At 43.1% G+C, this 22,539-nt stretch overlaps 2 protein-coding genes across 2 annotated transcripts in view; one reads left to right on the top strand and one right to left on the bottom strand.

The window, feature by feature from the left end:
• Positions 1-7,842: 7,842 nt before the first annotated feature.
• On the top strand, positions 7,843-13,606 carry CISD3 (CDGSH iron sulfur domain 3). Its single transcript, XM_063458814.1, has 3 exons — positions 7,843-7,915; positions 10,720-10,833; positions 11,993-13,606. The coding sequence occupies exons 1-3, from the start codon at positions 7,877-7,879 to the stop codon at positions 12,170-12,172; spliced, it is 333 nt and encodes a 110-aa protein (XP_063314884.1). The 5' UTR covers positions 7,843-7,876; the 3' UTR covers positions 12,173-13,606.
• Positions 13,607-15,510: 1,904 nt separating this feature from the next.
• Positions 15,511-22,539, bottom strand: part of PCGF2 (polycomb group ring finger 2) — a 29,950-nt gene continuing 22,921 nt past the window's right edge. Inside the window, exons 9-10 of the mRNA XM_063458808.1 lie at positions 20,134-20,214; positions 15,511-16,770 (exon numbers count right to left, since the gene is read on the bottom strand). Of these exons, the coding sequence (XP_063314878.1) occupies positions 16,462-16,770; positions 20,134-20,214 (390 nt within the window). The 3' untranslated portion in view covers positions 15,511-16,461. The remainder of the gene's footprint in view (positions 16,771-20,133; positions 20,215-22,539) is intronic.

Here is a 22,539-nt window from a genome sequence, read left to right as displayed (position 1 = left end):
AAGGGAATCACAGCACCACGACCACGACGGCCCCTGCGGGTCGGCCTGCCTCTGCCTGTCATTTTTTTTTCGATTAGTGGTACTATGCGTGCAAGCTACTGTGACAACAGATATGAGTGGCACTGTGCACTGGCAAAAGTTGGCAGAGTAGACGCTGTAGGCCTGACACACGCTTGCAGACAACTAACTGCTATTCAATCTATTACAGTCAAAATTGTATTTTTTTTTTTTTAAATGTACACTACTGTTACACCAGATATGAGTTGCACTGGTGTGCAGAGGCGGCTCTCTAATTAGGCGGTTTAGGCGGCCGCCTAAGGCCTCGCGCTGGCTGGGGCCTCGCGGCCGCCTAAACCGCCTGTTGGCAGAGTGTGTCAGGTCCTCGGTCAGTGACCGAGGACCTGACACCAGGAGGGGGCCCGGCGGCTTGCCCGGTATGCCGCCGGGTGCGAGGCCCCTCCTTGCTGCCAGGCCGGCCACCGCAGACACTGGTCTGCAGCTCCGCAGTGTGCAGAGCTGCAGACCATGTGACTCGCGAGAATTGGCCAATCAGAGCGTTGCCGCGGGTTACCACGGCAACGCTCTGAATCTCGCGAGATTACACGGTCTGCAGCTCTGTGGAGCTGCAGACCGGGAGCAGGGGCCACCGGACCACCAGGGAGCCCACTGGACCACCAGGGAAAGGTAGGCTCTCCCTCCCCATCACCCCCCACCAAACTCAGGCTCACCCCCGACCACCATCACCACCCACCACCACCCTTAGCCTCACCCCCACCACCCTTAGCTTCACCCCCCACCACCATCACCCCCACCACCCTCAGCGTCACCCCCCACCACCATCAACCCCACCACCCTCAGCCTCACCCCTCACCATCACCCCCCACCACCCTCAGCCTCACCCCCCACCACCATCACCCCCCACCACCCTCAGCTTCACCCCCCATCACCCCCACCACCCTCAGCCTCACCCCAACCACCATCACCCCCCACCACCCTCAGCCTCACCCCCACCACCATCACCCCCACCACCCTCAGCCTCACCCCCACCACCATCACCCCCCACCACCCTCAGCCTCACCCCCCCCACCATCACCCCCCACCACCCTCAGCCTCACCCCCACCACCCTCAGCCTCACCCCCACCACCATCACCCCCACCACCCTCAGCTTCACCCCCCACCACCATCAACCTCACCCCCCACCCTCACCATCACCCCCCACCCCCCTCAGCCTCACCCCCCACCCCCCTCAGCCTCACCCCCCACCCTCACCCTCACCATCACCCCCCACCACCCTCAGCCTCACCCCCCACCACCCTCAGCCTCACTTCCCACCACCATCACCCCCACCACCCTCAGTTTCACCACCCACCACCATAACCCCCACCACCCTCAGCCTCACCCCCACCACCATCACCCCCACCACCCTCAGCCTCACCCCCCACCACCACCATCACCCCGCACCACCCTCCGCTTCACCCCCCACCACCATCACCCCACCCTCAGCCTCACCCCACCACCATCACCCCACCCTCAGCCTCACCCCACCACCATCTCCCCACCCTCAGCCTCACCCCCCACCACCCTCAGCCTCACCCCCACCACCCTCAGCTACACCCACCACCACCATCAGCTTCACCCCCCCACCACCGTCACCATCACCCCCCACCAACCTCAGCCTCATTCCCCACCACCATCACCCACCATCACCACCCTCAGCCTCACACCCCACCACCCTCAGCTTAACCCTCAGCTTAACCCCCACCACCATCACCCCCACCACCCTCAGCCTCACCCCACCACCATCACCCCACCCTCAACCTCACCCCCACCACCATCTCACCACCCTCAGCCTCACCCCCCACCACCCTCAGCCTCACCACCCACCACCATCACCCCCACCACCCTCACCATCACCCCTCCCCACCCTCAGCTTCACCCCCACCACCCTCAGCTACACCCACCACCACCATCAGCTTCACCCCCCCACCACCGTCACCATCACCCCCCACCAACCTCAGCCTCATTCCCCACCACCATCACCCACCATCACCACCCTCAGCCTCACCCCACCACCCTCAGCTTAACCCCCACCACCATCACCCCTCCCCACCATCACCCCCACCACCCTCAGCCTCACCCCCACCACCCTCAGCCTCACCCCCACCACCCTCAGCTACACCCACCACCACCGTCACCATCACCCCCCACCACCCTCAGCTTCACCCCCCACCACCCTCAGCTTCACCCCCCACCACCCTCAGCTTCACCCCTGCCCACCCTCAGCTTCACCCCTGCCCACCCTCAGCCTCACCCCCACCACCCTCAGCCTCACCCCCCACCACCCTCAGCCTCACCGTCCCCCATAACCCCCCACCACCCTCAGCCTCACCCCACCCTCAGCTTCACCACCCCTCAGCATCACTCCCCCCACCACCTTCAGCATCACCCCCGTCACCCCCCCCAGCATCACCCCCCACCACCCTCAGCATCACCCCCCACCACCCTCAGCATCACCCCCCACCACCCTCAGCATTACCCCCCACCACCCTCAGCATCACCACCCTCAGCATAACCCTCCGTCACCACCCTCAGCTTCCCCCCACTCACCATCACCCCCTCCTTCTCACATCACCCCCTTCTCACTCTCACATTACCCCCTCTCACTCTCACATTAGCCCCCCCACTCTCACATTACCCCCCCACTCTCACATTACCCCCTCTCACTCTCACATTACCCCCTCTCACTCTCACATTACCCCCTCTCACTCTCACATTACCCCCTCTCACTCTCACATTACCCCCCTCTCACTCTCACATTACCCCCTTCTCACTCTCACATTACCTCACTCTCACATTACCTCACTCTCACATTACCCCCTCTCACTCTCACATTACCTCACTCTCACTCTCACATTACCTCACTCTCACATTACCTCACTCTCACTCTCACATTACCTCACTCTCACATTACCTCACTCTCACATTACCCCCCTCTCACTCTCACATTACCTCACTCTCACATTACCTCACTCTCACATTACCCCCCTCTCACTCTCACATTACCCCCTCTCACTCTCACATTACCCCCTCTCACTCTCACATTACCCCCTCTCACTCTCACATTAACCCCCTCACTCTCACATTAACCCCCTCACTCTCACATTAACCCCCTCACTCTCACATTAACCCCCTCACTCTCACATTAACCCCCTCACTCTCACATTACCCCCTCTCACTCTCACATTACTATCACCCCCTGCTCCCTCTCACATTACCATCAACCCCCCGCTCCCTTTCACCATCACCGTCCACTCCCTCTCACCATCACACCCCCGTTCCCTCTCACCATCAGCTACCCCATACACATAGGGTCTCAGACAAAAACACAAACATGCTCACAGAGACATACATTCGCACACACAAGGATACTCTCTGTCAGACACACTCTCAGGCACATACATAGGTAGACAGTGCGTCAATGTGTATATGTGACACTTTTTTGTTAGTGGGGCCTCATGTTTGCGTTTCGCCTAAGGCCTCATAAAGTCTAGAGCCGCCTCTGCTGGTGTGACACTGTGCCCTGGCAGGCCCTGAAACGCAAACGTGTGAAGGAAACTGACTGCTATTATATTACAGTCAAAAAAGTGTTTTGTTTTTTTTTAAATGCAAGCTATTGTGACACCAGATATGAGTACTCCAACACTGTTTTTAATTGCTTTCATCACTTATTTTTGTATACTCACTATGCTCTTGCTAGGATTTAATTTAACACCTTTTATTTTTAACACTAGTACTATTTAATTTGTCCCCCACATTTTAGCGTAGGACCCACCAATATTGGGGTACTTTGAAAGTAGTGGTGGGCTTAACAACATATGGCCATATGGTGGAAGCAAATCCCCATATTTATTCTTAAATATGCATTTTAGTAGCCTTCTTTGTATTATGTTTTGTAGTCTGAGTGCGCCGTAACTATGTGTTTTCTCATTATGAAGTTTGGTCACTGCGGCAGCACCTTTCATGCAAAATGCAGGTCTCGGGTGTGCCCCTAATCCTTTCTCTGTACACATTATATTTGGAATACAGACCAGATTCCTTTGGGGTTAAGCACCCCGCCCAAGCCCCCCAGCTTCAGAGGCTCCTTTAGAGGTGGCAACAGGTGTGTATATATAGGAGGAGTTTCTCAATAGTCAGGTCACTTTTATTATTTTCTCCATTCAGCACAGATATCATCTGCATTAGTGAGTAAACTCATTTTAGCACCAACACATTCATTGTTTAGTTTTAACACGGTTTTTAATTGCTTTCATCACTTATTTTTGTATACTCACTATGCTCTTACTAGGATTTAACCCCTTAAGGACACATGACATGTGTGACATGCCATGATTCCCTTTTATTCCAGAAGTTTGGTCCTTAAGGGGTTAATTTAACACCTTTTATTTTTAACACTAGTACTATTTAATTTGTCCCCCACATTTTAGCGTAGGACCCACCAATATTGGGGAACTTTGAAAGTAGTGGTGGGCTTAACAACAAATGGCCATATGGTGGAACCAAATCCCCATATTTATTCTTAGATAGGCATTTTAGTAGCCTTCTTTGTATTATGTTTTGTAGTCTGAGTGCGCCGCAACTATTTATTTTCTCATTATAAATCAATGGTCGTGAGATAATTTTTCCGTGGCTAACTGGTCTAATATCTCATCTACCCGGGGCATAGGATAGGCGTCTATAGTGGTCCTGTCATTTAGTCGGTGATAATTGACACAGAAGCAGGTAGCACCAAGGACTATTGGAGGGTTCGATTATTCCAAAATGGAGCATTTCCCAATGTTCTGCTAGCATGCCCTCCTGAACTGATTCAAGAATCCGGTAGCTGGTTACCTTAGTGGCATCTGCCCTGGTGTTTCTACATGGAGCATTGCTGCCGAGGCATACCCTGGGTTTGTAGAAACCTCCACCTCCCCCCCCCCAGGAGTCCCTTTCCTGGGCAGCTCTGGCATGGGAATATTCTCAGAATCTTCTTTTGCAGGAGTGCATATAGTGACTGTGATGTCCCTCTCTTGGTATGCCTTCAACATGTTAATGGTTAGCCGGACTTTTTTATTTGAACATTTGGCAACTACATAGGTAGTGTCACATAACTGTTACACCACCGTGTAGGGGCCTTGCAACTTTTTCTGCTTTCATCGCAAGGCCAACACCTTCAGCCCAATGGAGAAAACAAGTGCCTGTGCGATACAATCGTACCACACCTTCTGCCGACCCTGGGCTGCCTATTCTCCTGAGCCACTTCAGTGAGATCCTTCAGGTATCAGGCTAAACACGAGGACAGTGCACTTTTAATAAGTCTAGTGGCTCCGTCACCCATCTCCGGTATTGCAGCTCAAACAGCGGGCACTCGATGGATTTCCCGATCAGCGAACAGGATGGAGAGCAAGCATTGGTCCCAGTCCTTACGAGCGGCCATGAAAGCCCGAAGCAATTATTTCAGGGTACCATTAAATTGCTTGCAAAGTCTGTTTGTCTGTGGGTGGTAAGGGGCACTATGCAGTGGTTTTACCACCCATAGTTTCCATAGATGTTGGGTCAGTTCAGCTGTTAACTGTGTACCATAGTCTGATACCACTTCCCTGGAAAACCCTGGGGTATCTGGTGGCATAAACCACAACAGTCCGGATTCTTGCTGGTGGGACTTGGTCCTATAATGTCGACTGCAACCCTACTGAAGTGCCACTATTGGTATAGGGTGTAAGGGTGCTTTTGGGTGGACACCTTGTCTTCCCATGTACTGGCTTATGTCACAGTTTTGGCAGCAATCTCTAATGTCACTGGTAACACCGGGCTAAAAGATGTTTTGTCATTTAGGGATTTGCACAATTTCAGTCCCCACCACATCAGTTTCTTGGTTTAGTCCTACACCCCGCCTGGATCACCCCAGCTCTTCTACGTTAAGATACCATGGTTGGGTCTGTCTCCATCTCATGGATCAAGTCATCCGTTAATGTCTAAGTCACAGGCGGGGCAGTCACAGTAGGGTCCCATCCAGAGTGAAGCCACTGCTTTTGCTGGGTGGCCACTGGAAATTATGCGATAGTAGGTTCTGGTTAGTAGGAATGTGCATGGGCAAAAATTTGGGTTCGGTTTGACACTTCCGAAATTTAGGACTTAAGCAATTCGGCACTTCAGGACTCTGGCACATTGGCAATTCCTTACCCCTTCCCCTAATCCTAATCATAACCCTACTAGGGTTAGGGGTAAGGTTATGATTAGAGGACGGTTGGGGTAAGAGGTAGGGTTCGGGTTAATGGTAGGGTTAGAGAAAGGTTGGGGTAAGGATTAGGGCTAGTGTTAAGAGTAGGGTTAGGGCTAGGGTTAGGGTTAGATTCCTGTCATCATTCCCTTAATTTTCCCTCCCTCTCCTGTTTTGCCACTTTCCAGAAATCCGAAGCACTTCGGCACTTCCGAAATACGTCACTTCGGCAATTCGGTTCGGCACTTCCGAAATTCGGCACTTCAGCAATTCGGATATTCGGAACCATCCGAATGTCCAAATTGCCGAAATTTGTTCGAATTTAAATTCGGACCGAAACAAATTGCACGTTTGAATTAAGAAATAAATTTCACGTCTGAATTAAGAAATAAACATTTTAAACATCAAATAGAACAACTTAAATGTTTTAGAGATGACTTCTGAGGAGAACAACACACTTCTTTTTTTTTTTTATTCTTTATTTTAGTTGTGCACAAGAATAACAAGTAGCCTCAATGCGCCACGACAGCGACATCAGGGTAAAACGGTAAACAGTTGCATTACAGGTTGTGGCACAGATTAGTCAGGCACATTTTTTAAATGAATATCGTTAGTACAACAGTTTGATGACTCGTTTTGTTAAGTAGGTTAGTAGAAGGCGTATGTCAGGAGAGTTCTCTGAAACTGCTATGTTTATAAAAAAAAATGGGTTAACCCTAGCTGGACCTGGCACCCAGACCACTTAATTAAGCTGAAGTGGTCTGGGTGCCTAGAGTGGTCCTTTAACCTTTACTCGTGATGTACAGCCGGTGACAGCAAGTGCACTGATGCCTCTTTGCTGTTAAAGCCAATGCAGAGCCTGAGGAGGCTGCTTCACTGTTGAACTGTTCTAAAAACACTTGGTTCTAGGCACCATAACCGCGTATATTCTATTGCGATTAAGTGGTTATGGTGCCCAGTGTTCCTTTTAAGTAAATATGTGCATACAGTTTACATGCACTGATTTTCACAGATAGAAAGGTGTCAAATGCAACGCTTCACAAATCTAGAAAACTGATCACATAAAATACTTTGTGAATACAAATACTGATAATTATTATATGATCTGTTACTATAGAGTGAATTATAGGGCATTGAAGGTGACGTTTACATTTTAGATCAAAATACCCGATATAGAAAAATTCTCTAAATATCTAAATAAGCTATGCTTTCAGTTTTGCTATTTTAGCCTGACATTTTAATTCTTCAAATTACCAACAATTCGCACTTTAGATCCTTGTATGACTATGATCATATACGTGTAATTGTGAAGATTGGTTACAGAAAATGTTATTTGCTGTGCATGTAGAGACTCCGTGTCTCCCAATGCTAAATAGGGCAAACATGCCCACATTATATTAAAAAAGATCTATGCTGTCTTTACCATATTCTATGTCCATATTCACCTAGATCATTTAATTGCATGTACAGACAGTAGAAGAATTCTTCAAATATTTTTCGGGTTTGCAGAGAATTCGATCTTTACAATGTATAAATATTAGCTAGGAACGGAGGTGTACATTCAGTGTTTCCGGGGGGACAGAGATTGCGGTTGGAAAGATCACAAATGTCAAAGGAAAATGAGGTTATTGCAAGCACTGAGTGTGGATCTAAGGCGGGTGAGTGTATATTAGATATAATATCGCTTCATTGTATGTATTGTAACTTGGTGATTGATGTCCTGGGTTGTCAGGTCCACCTTGTTTCTCTGCAAATCTATGATTTCTTCTTACTGCTGGGTGCTACAGGTAAGGTGCTACTCTGCAGGGCAGAAACACTTTTATACTGAGCCAAAAAAAAAATAGTTCATGAATTGAGGAAAGGGTTTCAAAGGAGGTACCACAATCGCAGCATATTCATTTTACAAGGGCAGATCTATTTATGTACTGCCCTATAGAATGTAAGCTCGATCGAGCAGGGTCCTCTTCAACCTATTGTTCCTGTAAGTTTATTTGTAATTGTCCTATTTATAGTTAAATCCCCTTCTTAATATTGTAAAGCGCTACGGAATCTGTTGGCGCTATATAAATTGCAATAATAATAATAATAATAATACTGCCCATCATCATATAGAAGGTATTGGTGTTCTGGTAGATCTGGCAACTATATTAACCCCTTCAGGACAGAGTCAATTGTACTTGTTCTGATCAAAACAAATTGTAAACAAAAACTGGAATTTGCGCTATATGACTGTTCAACTGTAATTCACCCACACTTATTATATATAATTTTGTTTCGGAGCAATTGGGCTTTCATTTCTCACAAACTAATCATGTTTGAAACATAATTTATTGTGAATAAAATAAAAAAAAATCTGTGAGAAATTAAGATTTAAAAAAAAAAAAAAAAATTGTAGTTCCGCCTGAAATTTTAGCTGTAAATGTCATAATACTGTTAGCTTTAACTGCAAAAAAAGCTCATATTTGGATTCAGCAAAGTTTCACGAGTACAACAGTACCCCCATTAACAGTTTTTACGGTGTTTTGTAAAGTTACAGGGTCAAATATAGCACATTCCGTTTTTCTTTTTTTTTTCACATTTAAATTTGCCAGATTAGTAATGTTACCTTTGAGGCGGTGTGGTAGCCCAGGAATGAGAATTACCCCAATGATGGCATACCATTTGAAAAGTAGACAACCCAAGGTATTGCAAGTGCGGTATGTTCAGTCTTTTTTAGTAGCCACTTAGTCACAAACACTGGCCAAAGTTAGCGTTCATATTTTTATTTTTTTTGTGAAAAAAGCAAAAAATAAATATTTGGCCAGTGTTTGTGACTAAGTGGCTACTAAAAATGACTGGACATACCCCATTTGCAATACATTGGGTTGTCTACTTTTGCAAAAGGGTATGCCATCATGGGGTTAATTCTCATTCCTGGGCTACCATACAGCGTTCTCTGCCTGAAGAGGTGGTTTTATCAGAGTCTATACAGATGTTTAAACTGCAATTGGATAAATAATTGCAAAAACATAACATACAGGGATATAATTTCTAATTAGTGGGGTAATAGCTGCTTGATCCAATGAGATATCTGACTGCCAGTTTGGGGTCAAGAAGGATTTTTTTCCTAGTTTGTTGCAAAATTAGAAGAGCTTCTGACTTTTTTTTTTTTTTCAAAAACATATGTGAGGAAGGCTGAACTTGATGGACACAAGTCTCTTTTCAGCTCTGTAACTATGTAATCACTAAATATTTGATTGGCAGGGATTTATACTTTGTGTCAAAATACTGAAACTGAAGTCCTGATTGACTTGCAAGGTCATTTGCTAAACTGCAAATTGTAGCAAACTGAAATCTTAATTGCAATATTAAGGGGACACTATAGTCACCTGAACAACTACAGCTTAATGTAGTTGTTCTTGTGAGTATAATCATTTTCTGCATTCATTTTCATGCAAACGGTAGTGTTTACTTTGCCCCTCAGGGATACCTCCAGTGGTCACCCCTCAGATGGATACTAGAGGTGCTTCCTGTGTGCAGCTCTGCTGTTCAGCGTCTCCACGCTCTGCATGGAGACACTGAATTTTCCACATAGAGATGCATTTGCTGATTGGCCCTGACCTCTCCTGCCTCCTTGCCGATTTCAGCCAATCCAAAACTTTTCCTACGTGAAAGCATTGGATTGGCTAAAAATCGTACATTCTGATGTCGTTCGCAAGGAGGCAGATCGAGGGCAGGGCCAGCACCAGAAGACCCGTGCGGCGCTGGAAATAAAGTTGTATTACCTTTTTAAGGGGGGTTGGTGGAGGGTAAGCCATCTAAATGGTGGTTTCAAACACAATAGGGTCAGGAATACACTTCTTCCTGACTCTTTAGTGTTCCTTTAAAGCAAAACAAATAGCGGTTTGGAAAAATTTTTCCAATCCCTCTATAGTCACAGCTTGACTATTGTTACCTCTGTTTTGCAATTCAGATTTTGATGTGTTACTAGTTTATCGGGCATACTCCATAGAGTATTATATCTGCTTGTACTGACAGGATTATTCATTAAAGTGAGAATTGTTGGGAATTCAAAGTGAATTTCAAATTTAAAAGAACACAACATGTAATGCTAACTCTCTATAGGGCTGGAGTAGCAGTTTAGGTCCCCAGCCCTCTCTGAAGGCAGCGTCTACATTAAAAAGCCTGCAGGGACGCTTCATTAACCCCTTAAGGACACATGACGTGTGTGACATGTCATGATTCCCTTTTATTCCAGAAGTTTGGTCCTTAAGGGGTTAAGCTGTAGTAGTTCTGATGGCTATAGCGCCCCATTAAGGCCAAATGTACCCAATCTGGTAGCATAGCTGACTTGGAGAATTGTTCAAGTTCATCAACTTTGGCCTTAAATGTGAGAATTCTTGACAATTCACTTTAGTAGATAACCATTTAAGTTTTTATAGAATATATTTATTGACCATGCAATAATTCTTTCTTTCTGCAGGCCTACAGCTCAAAGCCAAGTGTGCCTATTATTGCAGCCAAACACCCATTTAAATTGGAGGTGAAGGCAGGAAAGGTTTATCCGTGGTGTGTATGTGGTCATAGCAAGAAACAGGTCAGTGAATATACTTTCTTCTTATTAATGCTTTGCATTTATTGCCACCAAATAGGGAGTGTCTTTTCATTTAACACAAATATCTATGCCCAGAGTAAAGACCTTTATTAACTCTCTAAAAACCTGAAACACTTGAGCTAGCTGCCCCCGTTTAAAAATAAGTGACTATTTTTAAAAGAAATCATTAATTTTCAAAATGTTCCTGGTTACACTTTTCTGGCTGTCAATAAATCAAAAGGCAAGTAGGGGTTTCTTCTCTGTAAGACCCATTCTATGGGCAGAGAGTGGTGACTGTTTTGCGTGCACTGTAGGACCCCAATGCTTCTCCATGAGAAGCATTGTATAGGCCTGGGAGATCATCAATCATACTGATCTCTTGGTGCTGCAGCAACTTAGACCCTCTCACCGCTGTATTAGAGGTGACTTCTATATTTGGCCTAAATCTAAATTTAAACTTGAGTGTTCCTGTAAAGGTTGCTAAATTTCTATTCAAGCAGCATTAATATGGATCTGTCACACTTCCTTTATTAAACAAAGACTTTATTGGCTCAGTCACATAATTAATAATCCGATCAGTTTTTACCATCCCTTTGGTGGATGCTAAAAAGCCCAGGGCATTTCAGTAGTATGAGTGAGATTAAATTGCCACTAATGCAAAAACGGCATTGTTTTAGTGTACTGCAGTCCTTTAGCTTCCTCCTTACAAAATTCTAACTCTCAGACATTAGTGAGGGGTACCTGGAAGACCCCAAGTAAGAAGTGAAACTGTTCAAAAACAGTTTGATTCCGTACAATGGAAGGCCCCTAGGCTACCACTGGCACAGAAGCACTACAGCGAGCTTTAGTGATTATGGCGTTGGCGTGTTCCTTTAAAGAAGGATGGTCCATTTTAGAATAAAAGATTGTTGACATATAATATATATGAGTATTGGTCTTTTTTTGGGGATAAGGGAAGCAAGTTCAGACTAGATACATAAATTGAGGTACTACAAAATAGCAAACAATGACGTGGTTGCTTATTATGCATCAACTATATTCCATCCAGTTTCAAAAATAAAATTATAAAGTATATAATAGTATAATTTGCAAGGTAACTAGACTTCATTATTAATGCAAAAGTTCATAGTTTCACTTTAATAAATGTTTTCTAATCATTTAGCCTCTGTGTGACGGTTCTCACCGGACTGCAGCACCTGACCTTGCACCCCTGCGTTTCACCCCTACTGAGGACAAGACATTATGGCTTTGTGGCTGCAAACAAACAAAAAAAGCTCCTTACTGTGACGGAACCCACAAACAGAGCCATGTCCAGAGTTTTGTTCCGGAGTCTGGTACCTAAAGCACTGACATGCATGGTATTCATCTGTACACAGTAAAATGGATTGTAATAAGCTCTGCCTCCTGGAGGGATGTGGCTCAGCCCTTCATAATCAAACTGTTAATTTATCGCTGATTGCAACGTTTAATCTTCAATAGAATTCTCTGGTTTCTTGTGGAAATCTTAAAGGCATTTAAAAGACATGGCATATACAGAAAATGTCACTTAACGCACATAGATGTATAGATACATTTTAAGACTTGTCTGTTTATGGATCATTCTAAGACAACACAACTTTTTAGGATATGCAGGTCACACAAGATGCAGAAATAGAAAAAAGTAAAAACGGCAGTTGTAATGAAAGCTGTGTTCTGATTGGGTGCTTTCATCTAAATACATCTACAATTTAATTTCTGGTCCGTAAACAGAGAACTTCTAAATAAGTGAACTATTTCAAAATGCATGCTTTATATAGAAATGTATATATTTTTTTTTTTTTAAAGCAGGCACATGTTTTAATTTTATTATTGCATACATTTCAAACTAATTTAATAAGTTCACTTTTATGCAACAATATATGTTTAAAGGGATTCTCTGGGCACCATAACCACCTTCTCTCATTAATGTGGTTATGGTGCCTGGATTCCTTAGGTGTTTTTCCATGATTCACCTGTTGGAGGAGTGGCTAAGTTGGATATCATTATTCTGCATTTATAGCCTGATAGAACTCAGCTCTGATGCTATCAGTCTCTCACTGCTGGCCATTGGTGCCTGGGTTCATGGAAGATGGTTTAACACTGAACAATGTCATGGTGCCAAGAGTGTCCTTTTAAGCAGTACTATTAAGACATTTGAGAACTAAATCAGTATTTACAGAGGAGACCAGTGTACTCTGGGGAAAATTATTCCCTGAACTCGTCTCCACAAGTGCTGGTGGGCAAGTCATTTTTCTCTGAAAGTATAAGATTGATGCAAATGTTTTGGGCATGTCTAACAAAGTAACGTGTTTTTTCTTTTATTTCTCTCTCTGAGTGAAAAGTTGTTAATAATCCTTTTCACTGCTAAATTTAAAGGAACAAACCAAGGACCAACACCACTATAAGTTACATTACAGACAGGAGGCACTTCCTCCTTAAGATCTTAACAAATCTTCCCATTTGATGTCGCGAGCAGTATGGGTATGCTGAATGCGGCTAATGCTTCTCATAGAGAAACATTGGATTCACTGCTTCTGAATGAGAAGCATTGGATTTGTGCAGCACAGCAACTGTAGCACATGCACTATATGTATCCAATGCTTTTTGAGGAGAAGAGTGATCTCAGTACTCCGATAGGAAGCAGCAAGTAGTGTGTCCCTGCATTGGATTCCAGGCAAGTTTGATTTTGCTCTCCCCTTAAACAAAAAGGGGGCTGCATCTAAACACAGGAAAACATTGAACTCTTTAAAAAAAAAAATGCATATATATCCTTTAACTGGTTGAAATCATCAAAATGTTATTTGGACAGGAGTGCCCAAATATTTGCATTTAACTGTATATGCTCTTTCATGTATTGATGAACACAATCTATAGATATTTTCTGATCTGTCATTCATGGACTCATCGTTGTACAATGTATGGAATATTAATGTAAGGATAATAAACATGAAGTGTTAAGAAATCTCGTTCAACATTAAAGCAGTATTTTACATTAAGCATTCATAATGAAGGTATATCTAATTTATATGATGCACATTATCTATTTGAATATAGTGGACTACCTCCCTACAAACTTCTAAAAAATAGTCTAATTTACTTCTCTCCTTGCACGGTGTGTTTATTTTAGAATTTCTCAACTCCTGGTTTGTTCATGGCCTGTGAGAGCCTACGACAGCCTCCTGTGTGTCAGATAATTTAACAGAGCACGAGATAAGAACTTCTAAAGTAACTGAGCTGCAAAATGGAACCGTTTCTTTCATGGAGGCTGTGTGAGTCAGTGTGGGTAGGGCAGCATATACAAAGTTATCTAACTCCTAAATGGTAGGGAACAGTGTGACAGCAGGGGCACGATCTATACACCAACATGGCTTCATTAAGCTACACTGGTTTTGGTGCTGAGTAAAGAGGGTGAGAGATGGCCTACAGACATATCTGTAGCATGTTCCACAAAGTAGAGTGTATCTCATTTGTTATAGCACCTTGTGGCAGGTTATTCTAGAAGTGAGCATTTAGCACCAATGTGGATAGACATAGATTTTTTTTTTGTATTCTTTTACTTATCTTGATTTTCATCACCTTGATACATGCTGCTTTTTGAGGATCTAAGGGGACATGGACTACATGCATACTCTGTATGTGGGATGTTTAGCAGTGACTCCCATGTTTTTAGCAAAACATATACAGATATGTAGTAGTGATAAAATTTATCTGGCACGTGTGTATATATATATATATATATATATATATATATATATATATATGCACTGGTCTGTAAAAGCTGTAGTAGTAGAACTAGTAATAATAAATAAGTGAGATCTCTAGATGAGCTGTATGACATGCCAGTAACAGACCCAAGGCATGATAAGGTGCAGAGAATGCAATCTGGTACACGCACTATTTTAGTTTAGATAGCAGATTTTTTTTTTTTCCTGTGTTACCATCTTATTCATAGTGCTGGACTGGTGAACTCCATTATCAGTAGTGTTGTGTTCAAGATGCATTCCCCTCTTGTGTGGCAAGCATGATGTAGCAGTATCATGTTTGTACTACTGCTGTCACCTGCTATTTTATGTGCAACGCTTTCACTGAACAATAGAATTGTGATGTCACAGTGGAAATGTGATGTCACAGTGGAAATGAGGAGAGGAATAAAAGGTTTTAAGGGAGTGGATGAAAAAAGGAGATAGAATAGACAATGTCATAATTAATGGAACAGTGTAAATATGTCAAGAAGGAAATAGGGAGAGGAGAGAAAGGAATGAAGGCACGTGTGAGGATATGGAACATGAAATATAATGGGGGAGTAAATAAGGAGGGGAGGTAGTTAATATGCAATGGGGCGGACAGGGATGGAGGGTGAGACTAAAGGGGAAATACAAGGTTTCAGGGAGAAACGTATCCTACCTTTGTGCCCTCATATCAAAACTGCTCTTGTACTTTAAAAAAAAAAATAATAATTTATTGTCGCTGAACATGGACACCAGAACTTTCACATTTTTCCTTTAACTTTTGTTTCCCTCAATGTCCTCATTTGTTGCCCAGTGCAGCCTGCGTTCACATAATACTCGCCTAATATGAATTTCTTTTTATTTAAAAACTATCTTAGGGTAACAAGAAACATGTTAAACCTAAAGTGCCAGTAAAAAAAAATTAGTCCAAAAACACTTTTTGCATGACTTTATTAATATACACAGGAAGAGACACCCCACAACCCTAAAATCCCACCCACACCAGGGACGCTTTTTCTTGGAGGGAGAGTGGGGAAGGGAGTTGTAGTAATACGGGAACCCTGTTGTGCCATATTTTGAAGGGGAACCAGATTTCCTCTTTTATGTCTAGCCCTCACGAGGTAAAGGGAAAACATTCAAGAGAGCTACACTACCTGTCCATTGTGAATGTTGTTATTATTAAAGAGGAGTTTGATGACTGTTTGGGGCCTACTGCCCTAAATTCATTGTTGACCCTGTGAACATGGCTATAGTTATCTAGAAAAAGATATTTGGTCATATGGCTCCAGTCCCTACCAGGACTTGAAATCACAGTCATAGCAACATTTATATGGTGTTTTTTTTTTTTGTCATAATGTAAATGTTCCCAAATTTCATCATAAACCAACATAGTGACAGTGGAGACGGGTTTTTCCTTACAACAAGAAATAACTATTACCATTGCTTTCATTGTATATTTCTCCTTCAAACAATTTTTCAATACGAGGAAGCCATGATCACCTGACATAAAAAGTGCCCAATCACACTCTCCAGAGTTCATAGATTTAAAATCGATACTTTCACCCTTCATATAACGATCATGAAGCGGGGATGCCCTAGATCTCAATGATGCAAAAAATTCAAACTTCCTCTTCACTCATCATACAAACATTGTGTAACAAGACGTGAGATTAAAACTGGAGGTTAACACACAGGAAGGGTCTGCATTCAATTTAGAATGTGCTGCTTCTCCCAACTGCCTTTATAAATTACAATCCAAAAACATTACAAAAAGGATTTTGGGCAGGAGGTTGGATTAAATTACTCTTGTTTTGTCCATAGAAAATAAGAAAGTCCTTCTGTTTATGTACATATGTATATAAAAGACTGAAGAGAGAAAGTGGGTTCAGGTAAGTGGTGGCCCAGGCACTCCGTTGAGTGTTACTTTGCGTCCTCGCCCAGCAGAATGCCCATTGTGGAGCCCACAGGCAGGGGGTAGCTCAGTATTAGGGTTTGGGGAGCCCTGGCAGGGAGTTGCAGGGCTTGGTAATGAAGATGAAGTTGAAGGAATAGGAGCTGGGCTGCTAGCCTTGTCACTAGCAGATTCCCCTTCTGATGTGGCTCCACGGTTCGACTCCTGAAGGCTTCGTGGACGGCTAAACCGCAGCCTCTTACAAGTTGGCTGGACCCGGTACTTTAGAGGTAAAGGACCGGTCTATGGGATAAATAAAACATGTCATTATTCATTAAGTACCAACATATTCCACAACGGAATTCCTACACTATAAAGTAAAATGGTGGCAGCCATGTTAAGCAGACAATTTGTATGTTCTAGTATGTGATAAATAGCTTTCATTTTTTTTTTCTTTTATATTCATCATTATGATTTAAAGACATGCGCTGTAATTTGAGACTGAATTCCATGGACAGTAGTGGAGTGATTCTCTATTTAGTATTGGTTGTAAGGCTGATAAGCAACACAGACTGTATAAGCCATACTTTCACGCACACCTAACCACACTCACACGTACTTACCAAACTAGATGCACACTCATAAATACAAATAAAATAGACTAGCCATTCACTTACAAACATGTATGTATCCACTCACACGTGCATACATTCTTAACTAACCACTCATTTGTGTACACATATAGTCAATACATAGACCTACACTGACATGCTTCTGTTGATTCATATTAGGATCTCTCTCCTCTCCCTTTTAGTCTACAGCACTACAATTTTTTTTACACAGCACATAGACAAAATGGTAAGAAAGGAATTGAGAGATTATTGAGGGCACAATGTCTTATCTGTTTCACCCAGTGCAGAGAGTCACAATGTAGCATGAAAAGAAGCCATGAAGCTGCCTCTGTTTCAAAAGTATTCAAGTATTGGGTGTGAGCAGCACCTGCTCCCATTTTCTGTTGTTGTAAATCTTTATTTTTGCAGTGCATTTAAAGACAAATATGCCAATGTGGCCAAAACAGCATAAATAATCAAAAGGTTTCAAGACAGGTGGTTACTGATACTTGGCATGTGATGAATTTGCACTCTTTTTGTTTTTTTTTTGGTTAATGAACATAAATAACAATAACATGTCAGTGGCATAAACCAAATTGTCACAGTTGAAAAAAGTGTAATGAACACGAAGTGTGGGCTATGTGTAGAATTATTGTAGATGAGAGGAAGGCCAGTGTGGCCTGAGTGGGGCAAGAGGCTCCATAGAAGTTATATAGGTTCCCTTTTGGGAGCTAGCTGGGGAGCACCTGATCCAGAGTGCATCCTCATTCAATAGGTGTCAGTATGGAGTAGGGTATGTGAGCCGTGTTGTATTTAGTGGTGCGCCATGCGCAATAAAGAATTACGGGTTGCACAGAGATAATGGTATCAAGCAAATTAAGTAGGTTGAGGTTGTGGGGGGAGGAGGGGGTGGAAGCGTTAGAGTAAAAGCGTGCTCATGCGTAGAATGTACAGGTTGTCTGTAACGTCCATAAAGGTGTGAGTACTGTGTCGCTACAGAATTGGGTAGTGATCTATTGCCTAAAGGACCTATCAGTTTGTGACATAAAATAATGGGTAACCTGTGAACATAACATAAAATTAAACAATTTAGGCTATTGTGCCAATCTGTAGGGCGAAGCCCCAGTTCCAGGCCCTGGTAGACCTAAGGATGGTGTGACCCATGACATCTGCCCAGATAATCAGGTCACACCGGAGGTTGTAGAGCCGGCTCTCGATGTAAAAGGCTCAGTTGTAGTTGGATCCCATGCTGGATCAGTTCGTGTTGAGGTCGGTGTCATGAGACCCATGGTGGTCAGCAGTGCAGGGGCTTATTCTTCGGATCGGAGTGTATGAACAGTCCTGTTCCACGGCACTTGAAGTATGACTACGGGGCCCCAGCGGTAAGAAACCCCTGCTGTGTGCAGTTGAGAAGGTGCCATGGACCTGCGCCATTGCAGGGTTGCCCTGGATAGATCTTGGTAAAATGACAATTGGGAGTCCTCAAAGTGCATGAGTGTTTAGTCGCATAGGGCCAATATAATGCGATTGTGATCTGCAAATGATGTTCATCTCAAGATTACATCCCGTTAAGGTGGTGGTAGTGGAACGTCAAGCTATTCTTTTTTAGTGATTGCCGGTGGTAGAATGGAGGCCAGTAGCCTCCGAATGTAGTGGGGCAGTTTATCTAAAGTGATTGCCATAGGTATTCCATGGATTTTCACATGATTAGAGCAGTGGCGGTCCTCCAGCGTGGTGAGTTGCACTATCATTGATTGCTGTTTTTTTTGCAGCTGGAGGACCAAGTCCCTGAGTGTGGCAACCGCGGCCTGAACATCTTGTACCGCTCCATCTGTGGCCTGTACCCGGTCGGTGACCGTCTGTGTCTCCTTCTGCGCGAGGGCACAATCTGCCGCCATCATTTTGTGCAGGATGGCAAGCAAGGCCCTGAGGTCATCCTTCGTTGCTGGTGCTGAACCCCCTGTGGGCTCTGGGGGAGGCTCTAGACCCATGTCAGGTGCTTGAGCGTGCTGTGACGTGGCCACATCGAGTATTTCCCCTGCTCTAGGTCAGGCCTGCCCAATCGGTAGATCTCCAGATGTTGTAGAACTATAACTCCCATGATTCTTTGCATTCCCTTAGAATAAGAAAGAAAGAATCGTGGGAGTTGTAGTTCTGAAACACTTTGGGATCTACCTATTGGGCACCCCTACTTAAAGCTAATGTAAATTTTGTATCACTTTACATTCAGGCTCATCTTTAGGATGGAGCAAGATGTTAGAAGGCAGTGTGCAAAGTGGAAAGTTCGGTAAATAGGGAAAATGGCAACAGAAATATCTAGGCATCAGATTAACTTTAGTGAAGTTTCATTCAGGAACAATAAATCCTGTTGGAAGGCTGTACCTCATCATGAGCCAGTAGCTACTTCCTACATCAGAAGAAGAAAGACAAATTAAATGTCTCTGTCAGGATGAGGTCCACAGCAACAAGAGGAATTTGAAATGGATAAGGGAATCCAAGGAGGGGAATGTTCTTATCAGAATTTTGAGGCATAGCTGGCACTCCATTTGGTAATCTACAGCTACAATGTGACACAGGATCCTGTACAGACCCTGCAGCGGGTAGCAGCAACACTGGTAGGCAAACTGCCTCATTCTGTGGCCGAATTGATTTAATAGCAAAATGATATTGGAGTTTTTCTTCAACACATCTTGCCTAAAGGCTCAGCAAGCCACCTCTCATCAACTTTATTTTTTTCTCCCCATTTTAAGATCTGCTAGGTGCTGCCTGAGTTTCTCCCAGAAGTGTACACAATCTTTCTCCCTTATCAGAACAGCTTAGAGAAAAGGCCTGCGTTGTTCTGCTGCAGCAAGGCCAACCTACACTGACACACGGCTACTTGTGTGACAGAGAATGGATTTTACATCATTAGAGAAGATGTGTGTGTATATATATATATATATATATTCTTTTTAGGTCTAGTTGGTGAAGCTTTTTTTTTGTTGTTGCAACTGCTATTTATTAACATTAAGGCACTTTATGTTGAAACTGTACATTAATCGTAAGCATTACTTACCCTCCCCCAAGGGAATATGTAAGCAATATCCATGAGTGTGTAATAATCCTTTAATGGCTCCTCCTCATACAGAATCTCCACCTGCAGATAATTCAAACATTATTAGTGGAGCAGGGGTAGTAATGGGGTAAGTGTATGGCAGTACTCTCAGATACACTATATGCAGAATATAATGAGATACAGCCAACCTATAAAGGAACAAACAAAAACCAACGTAGTATAGCACTATTTAAGCATCATGCCCCAAATAAACTGCTTTTATTGCACTCACAAACCACTCAGTGAAACAGGCATATAAATAACTCAAATCTTCTATTCTTTTGGGTGTTAGGGTTCACAGTGTGTGTGTGTATATACACTGTCTGTGGAAAACATATTTTCCAAGAAATAGTGGATATATTAAATCCTTGAAGGGCAATAAATGTACATTAAAGGAACATTATATGCACTATAACAACTTCATCTTATTGACATTGTTATAGTGCCTTCAATCTTACCACCCAAAATCCTTTATTTTAATAATTGGAAGGCTTGCCGCTAAGCCATTCAAGTATGAGAGTATGGGCTGTTGCTTCCAATCTCTCACACAGTAAATCTGCCATAGAGAATGATTGTATTCAATAATTCTCTATTGTAGAATCATAGGCGCATTGTGGCGATGGCTGCGCAAGCACCTATGGACTTGATCCCCAATTCTATGAGGCAGACATCATTCAAGGGAGGAGTACTTTGTTTTAGTTCTATTTTTTTTTTTATCGCCCCTGGGAAGGTCATGAACTAACTAGTCCCTAGGAATACAGCTTTATACAAATAAAGAGGAAACCTCTTACAGTATTTCTATAACAATGATTGAAATTGGCACTTCCATCTTAACTCCCTGTCACAGATGAAGAGATGTTAATTTCTAGATTGAAAAGATTAATGTAAGCTCATTGAGCAGGGCCCTCCACCTCTCTGTTCTTGTACGTTCAGTTGTCTGGTTACAATTACATGTCTGTTAGTCCACCCATTGTACAGCGTTATGGAATCTGATGGCGCTATATAAATAATAAAATAATATTAATAATAATAATTAACTTTGTCGTCATAGCCACTACAGCCCACTGTACTAGTTATGTTGCACCACTCACCAATGAATGCAGCTGTTGTTCAGGGCTTGCTAATAACACCCCAATGATGCTGTGGGAAATGGCGTTACACCGCTGGCAGCAAAGGTCAGAAACCATGTGCTCTTCTATATATGGTTTAGGGTTTCACAAATGGACCATATCAACAAAGCTGTGTATTGTGCTTTTCTAGGTTTTCTATTGCTCACTGTACCATAGCAATTTTGCATATATGCTGCACTGTGAAATTATGTTTTATTTTTTGCACTGCAGTGACCACACTCCTAATTTTTTTTGTGATTAACTTTCTACAGGGAGGGAGGCTATGATCGCTGGTGGTGGAGCACATGGTTTGCCACTCTGGTAGGTGTAGACCACAGGCTCCCCCAATGGTCCTTCAGGGAACAATAATCTCTGCCAGACCATCAGGAATTAATCATTACTGTATTTAACATATTGCTTATTTGGAAATAGGATGGGCCAGGCAATATGGTCCCCCTATAGAGATGCCACTACCTAATATTAAGTACCAAAATATCAATTTCCATTTTTACTTTGCAATATACACAGTCTAGTCACATTTCTCTCCAGCATGGATTACCCTTGACCTACATACCTAGGTCACATATTTGCGCATCTAACTCCATTTTACATCCTAGCATTACATTCATGTTTATTCCAGATTATGTCCACTCTGCATAACTAATGACACTTTGCCATTTTAAGTCTTCTGCCTTAAATCTGTGACCATAATCCTCTGGCAGGATATCTTTCAGAGAGATTATGGTAAGCTTGTACCATCTGTAATAATCTTTTGACTGATGTGATTTTTCAACAATTACATTTATTTCACCAAGTAAAAAAAAAAAAAAGTTATTTGATTAATTCAAACTCATCAAACTACAAAATGTATTTAAATAAATTATGTTCTTTTCTTTGATGGCAGTTAAACCCTACAGAGCTGGTTGTTCGTTTACAAATTCTGATATCTTCCAATGACCTATGACAAATATGTTCAAAAGCATGGCAAGGGGAATCGAATATTTCCTCAACAAAACAAAATAGACTGGAACGTATAGAAAACGAATACTGGGAAATATCCGAGAGCCATAAAGTGCTGTCAAATGCGGCTTTGTTGAAGTAAGGAAATAAAAGATGGCCAGCTTTTGGCAGCTTGAAAAACAAAAAACAAATTTTTGCCAACATCTTTCTTGCAGCTCTCTTAAAATTATCTCTCTTTAATGCCACAAAACGAAGTCCATTTCAAAAACACTATTTCATATTGCGGAACATCCCTGGT

The sequence above is a fragment of the Pelobates fuscus genome, chromosome 6, assembly GCF_036172605.1.
Source record: "Pelobates fuscus isolate aPelFus1 chromosome 6, aPelFus1.pri, whole genome shotgun sequence".
Taxonomy (NCBI): domain Eukaryota; kingdom Metazoa; phylum Chordata; class Amphibia; order Anura; family Pelobatidae; genus Pelobates; species Pelobates fuscus.
The sequence above is the reverse complement of the archived record's forward strand: the minus strand, read 5'-3'. Positions and strand labels throughout refer to the sequence as shown.

Bases quoted from the DNA above. Each gene is read 5' to 3' on its own strand.
- CISD3 (XM_063458814.1), top strand. From the start codon at position 7,877: ATGAGGTTATTGCAAGCACTGAGTGTGGATCTAAGGCGG. The intron at 7,916-10,719 runs GTGAGTGTATAT...TTCTTTCTGCAG, and splicing joins TGAGTGTGGATCTAAGGCGG to GCCTACAGCTCAAAGCCAAG. The intron at 10,834-11,992 runs GTCAGTGAATAT...CTAATCATTTAG, and splicing joins GTGGTCATAGCAAGAAACAG to CCTCTGTGTGACGGTTCTCA.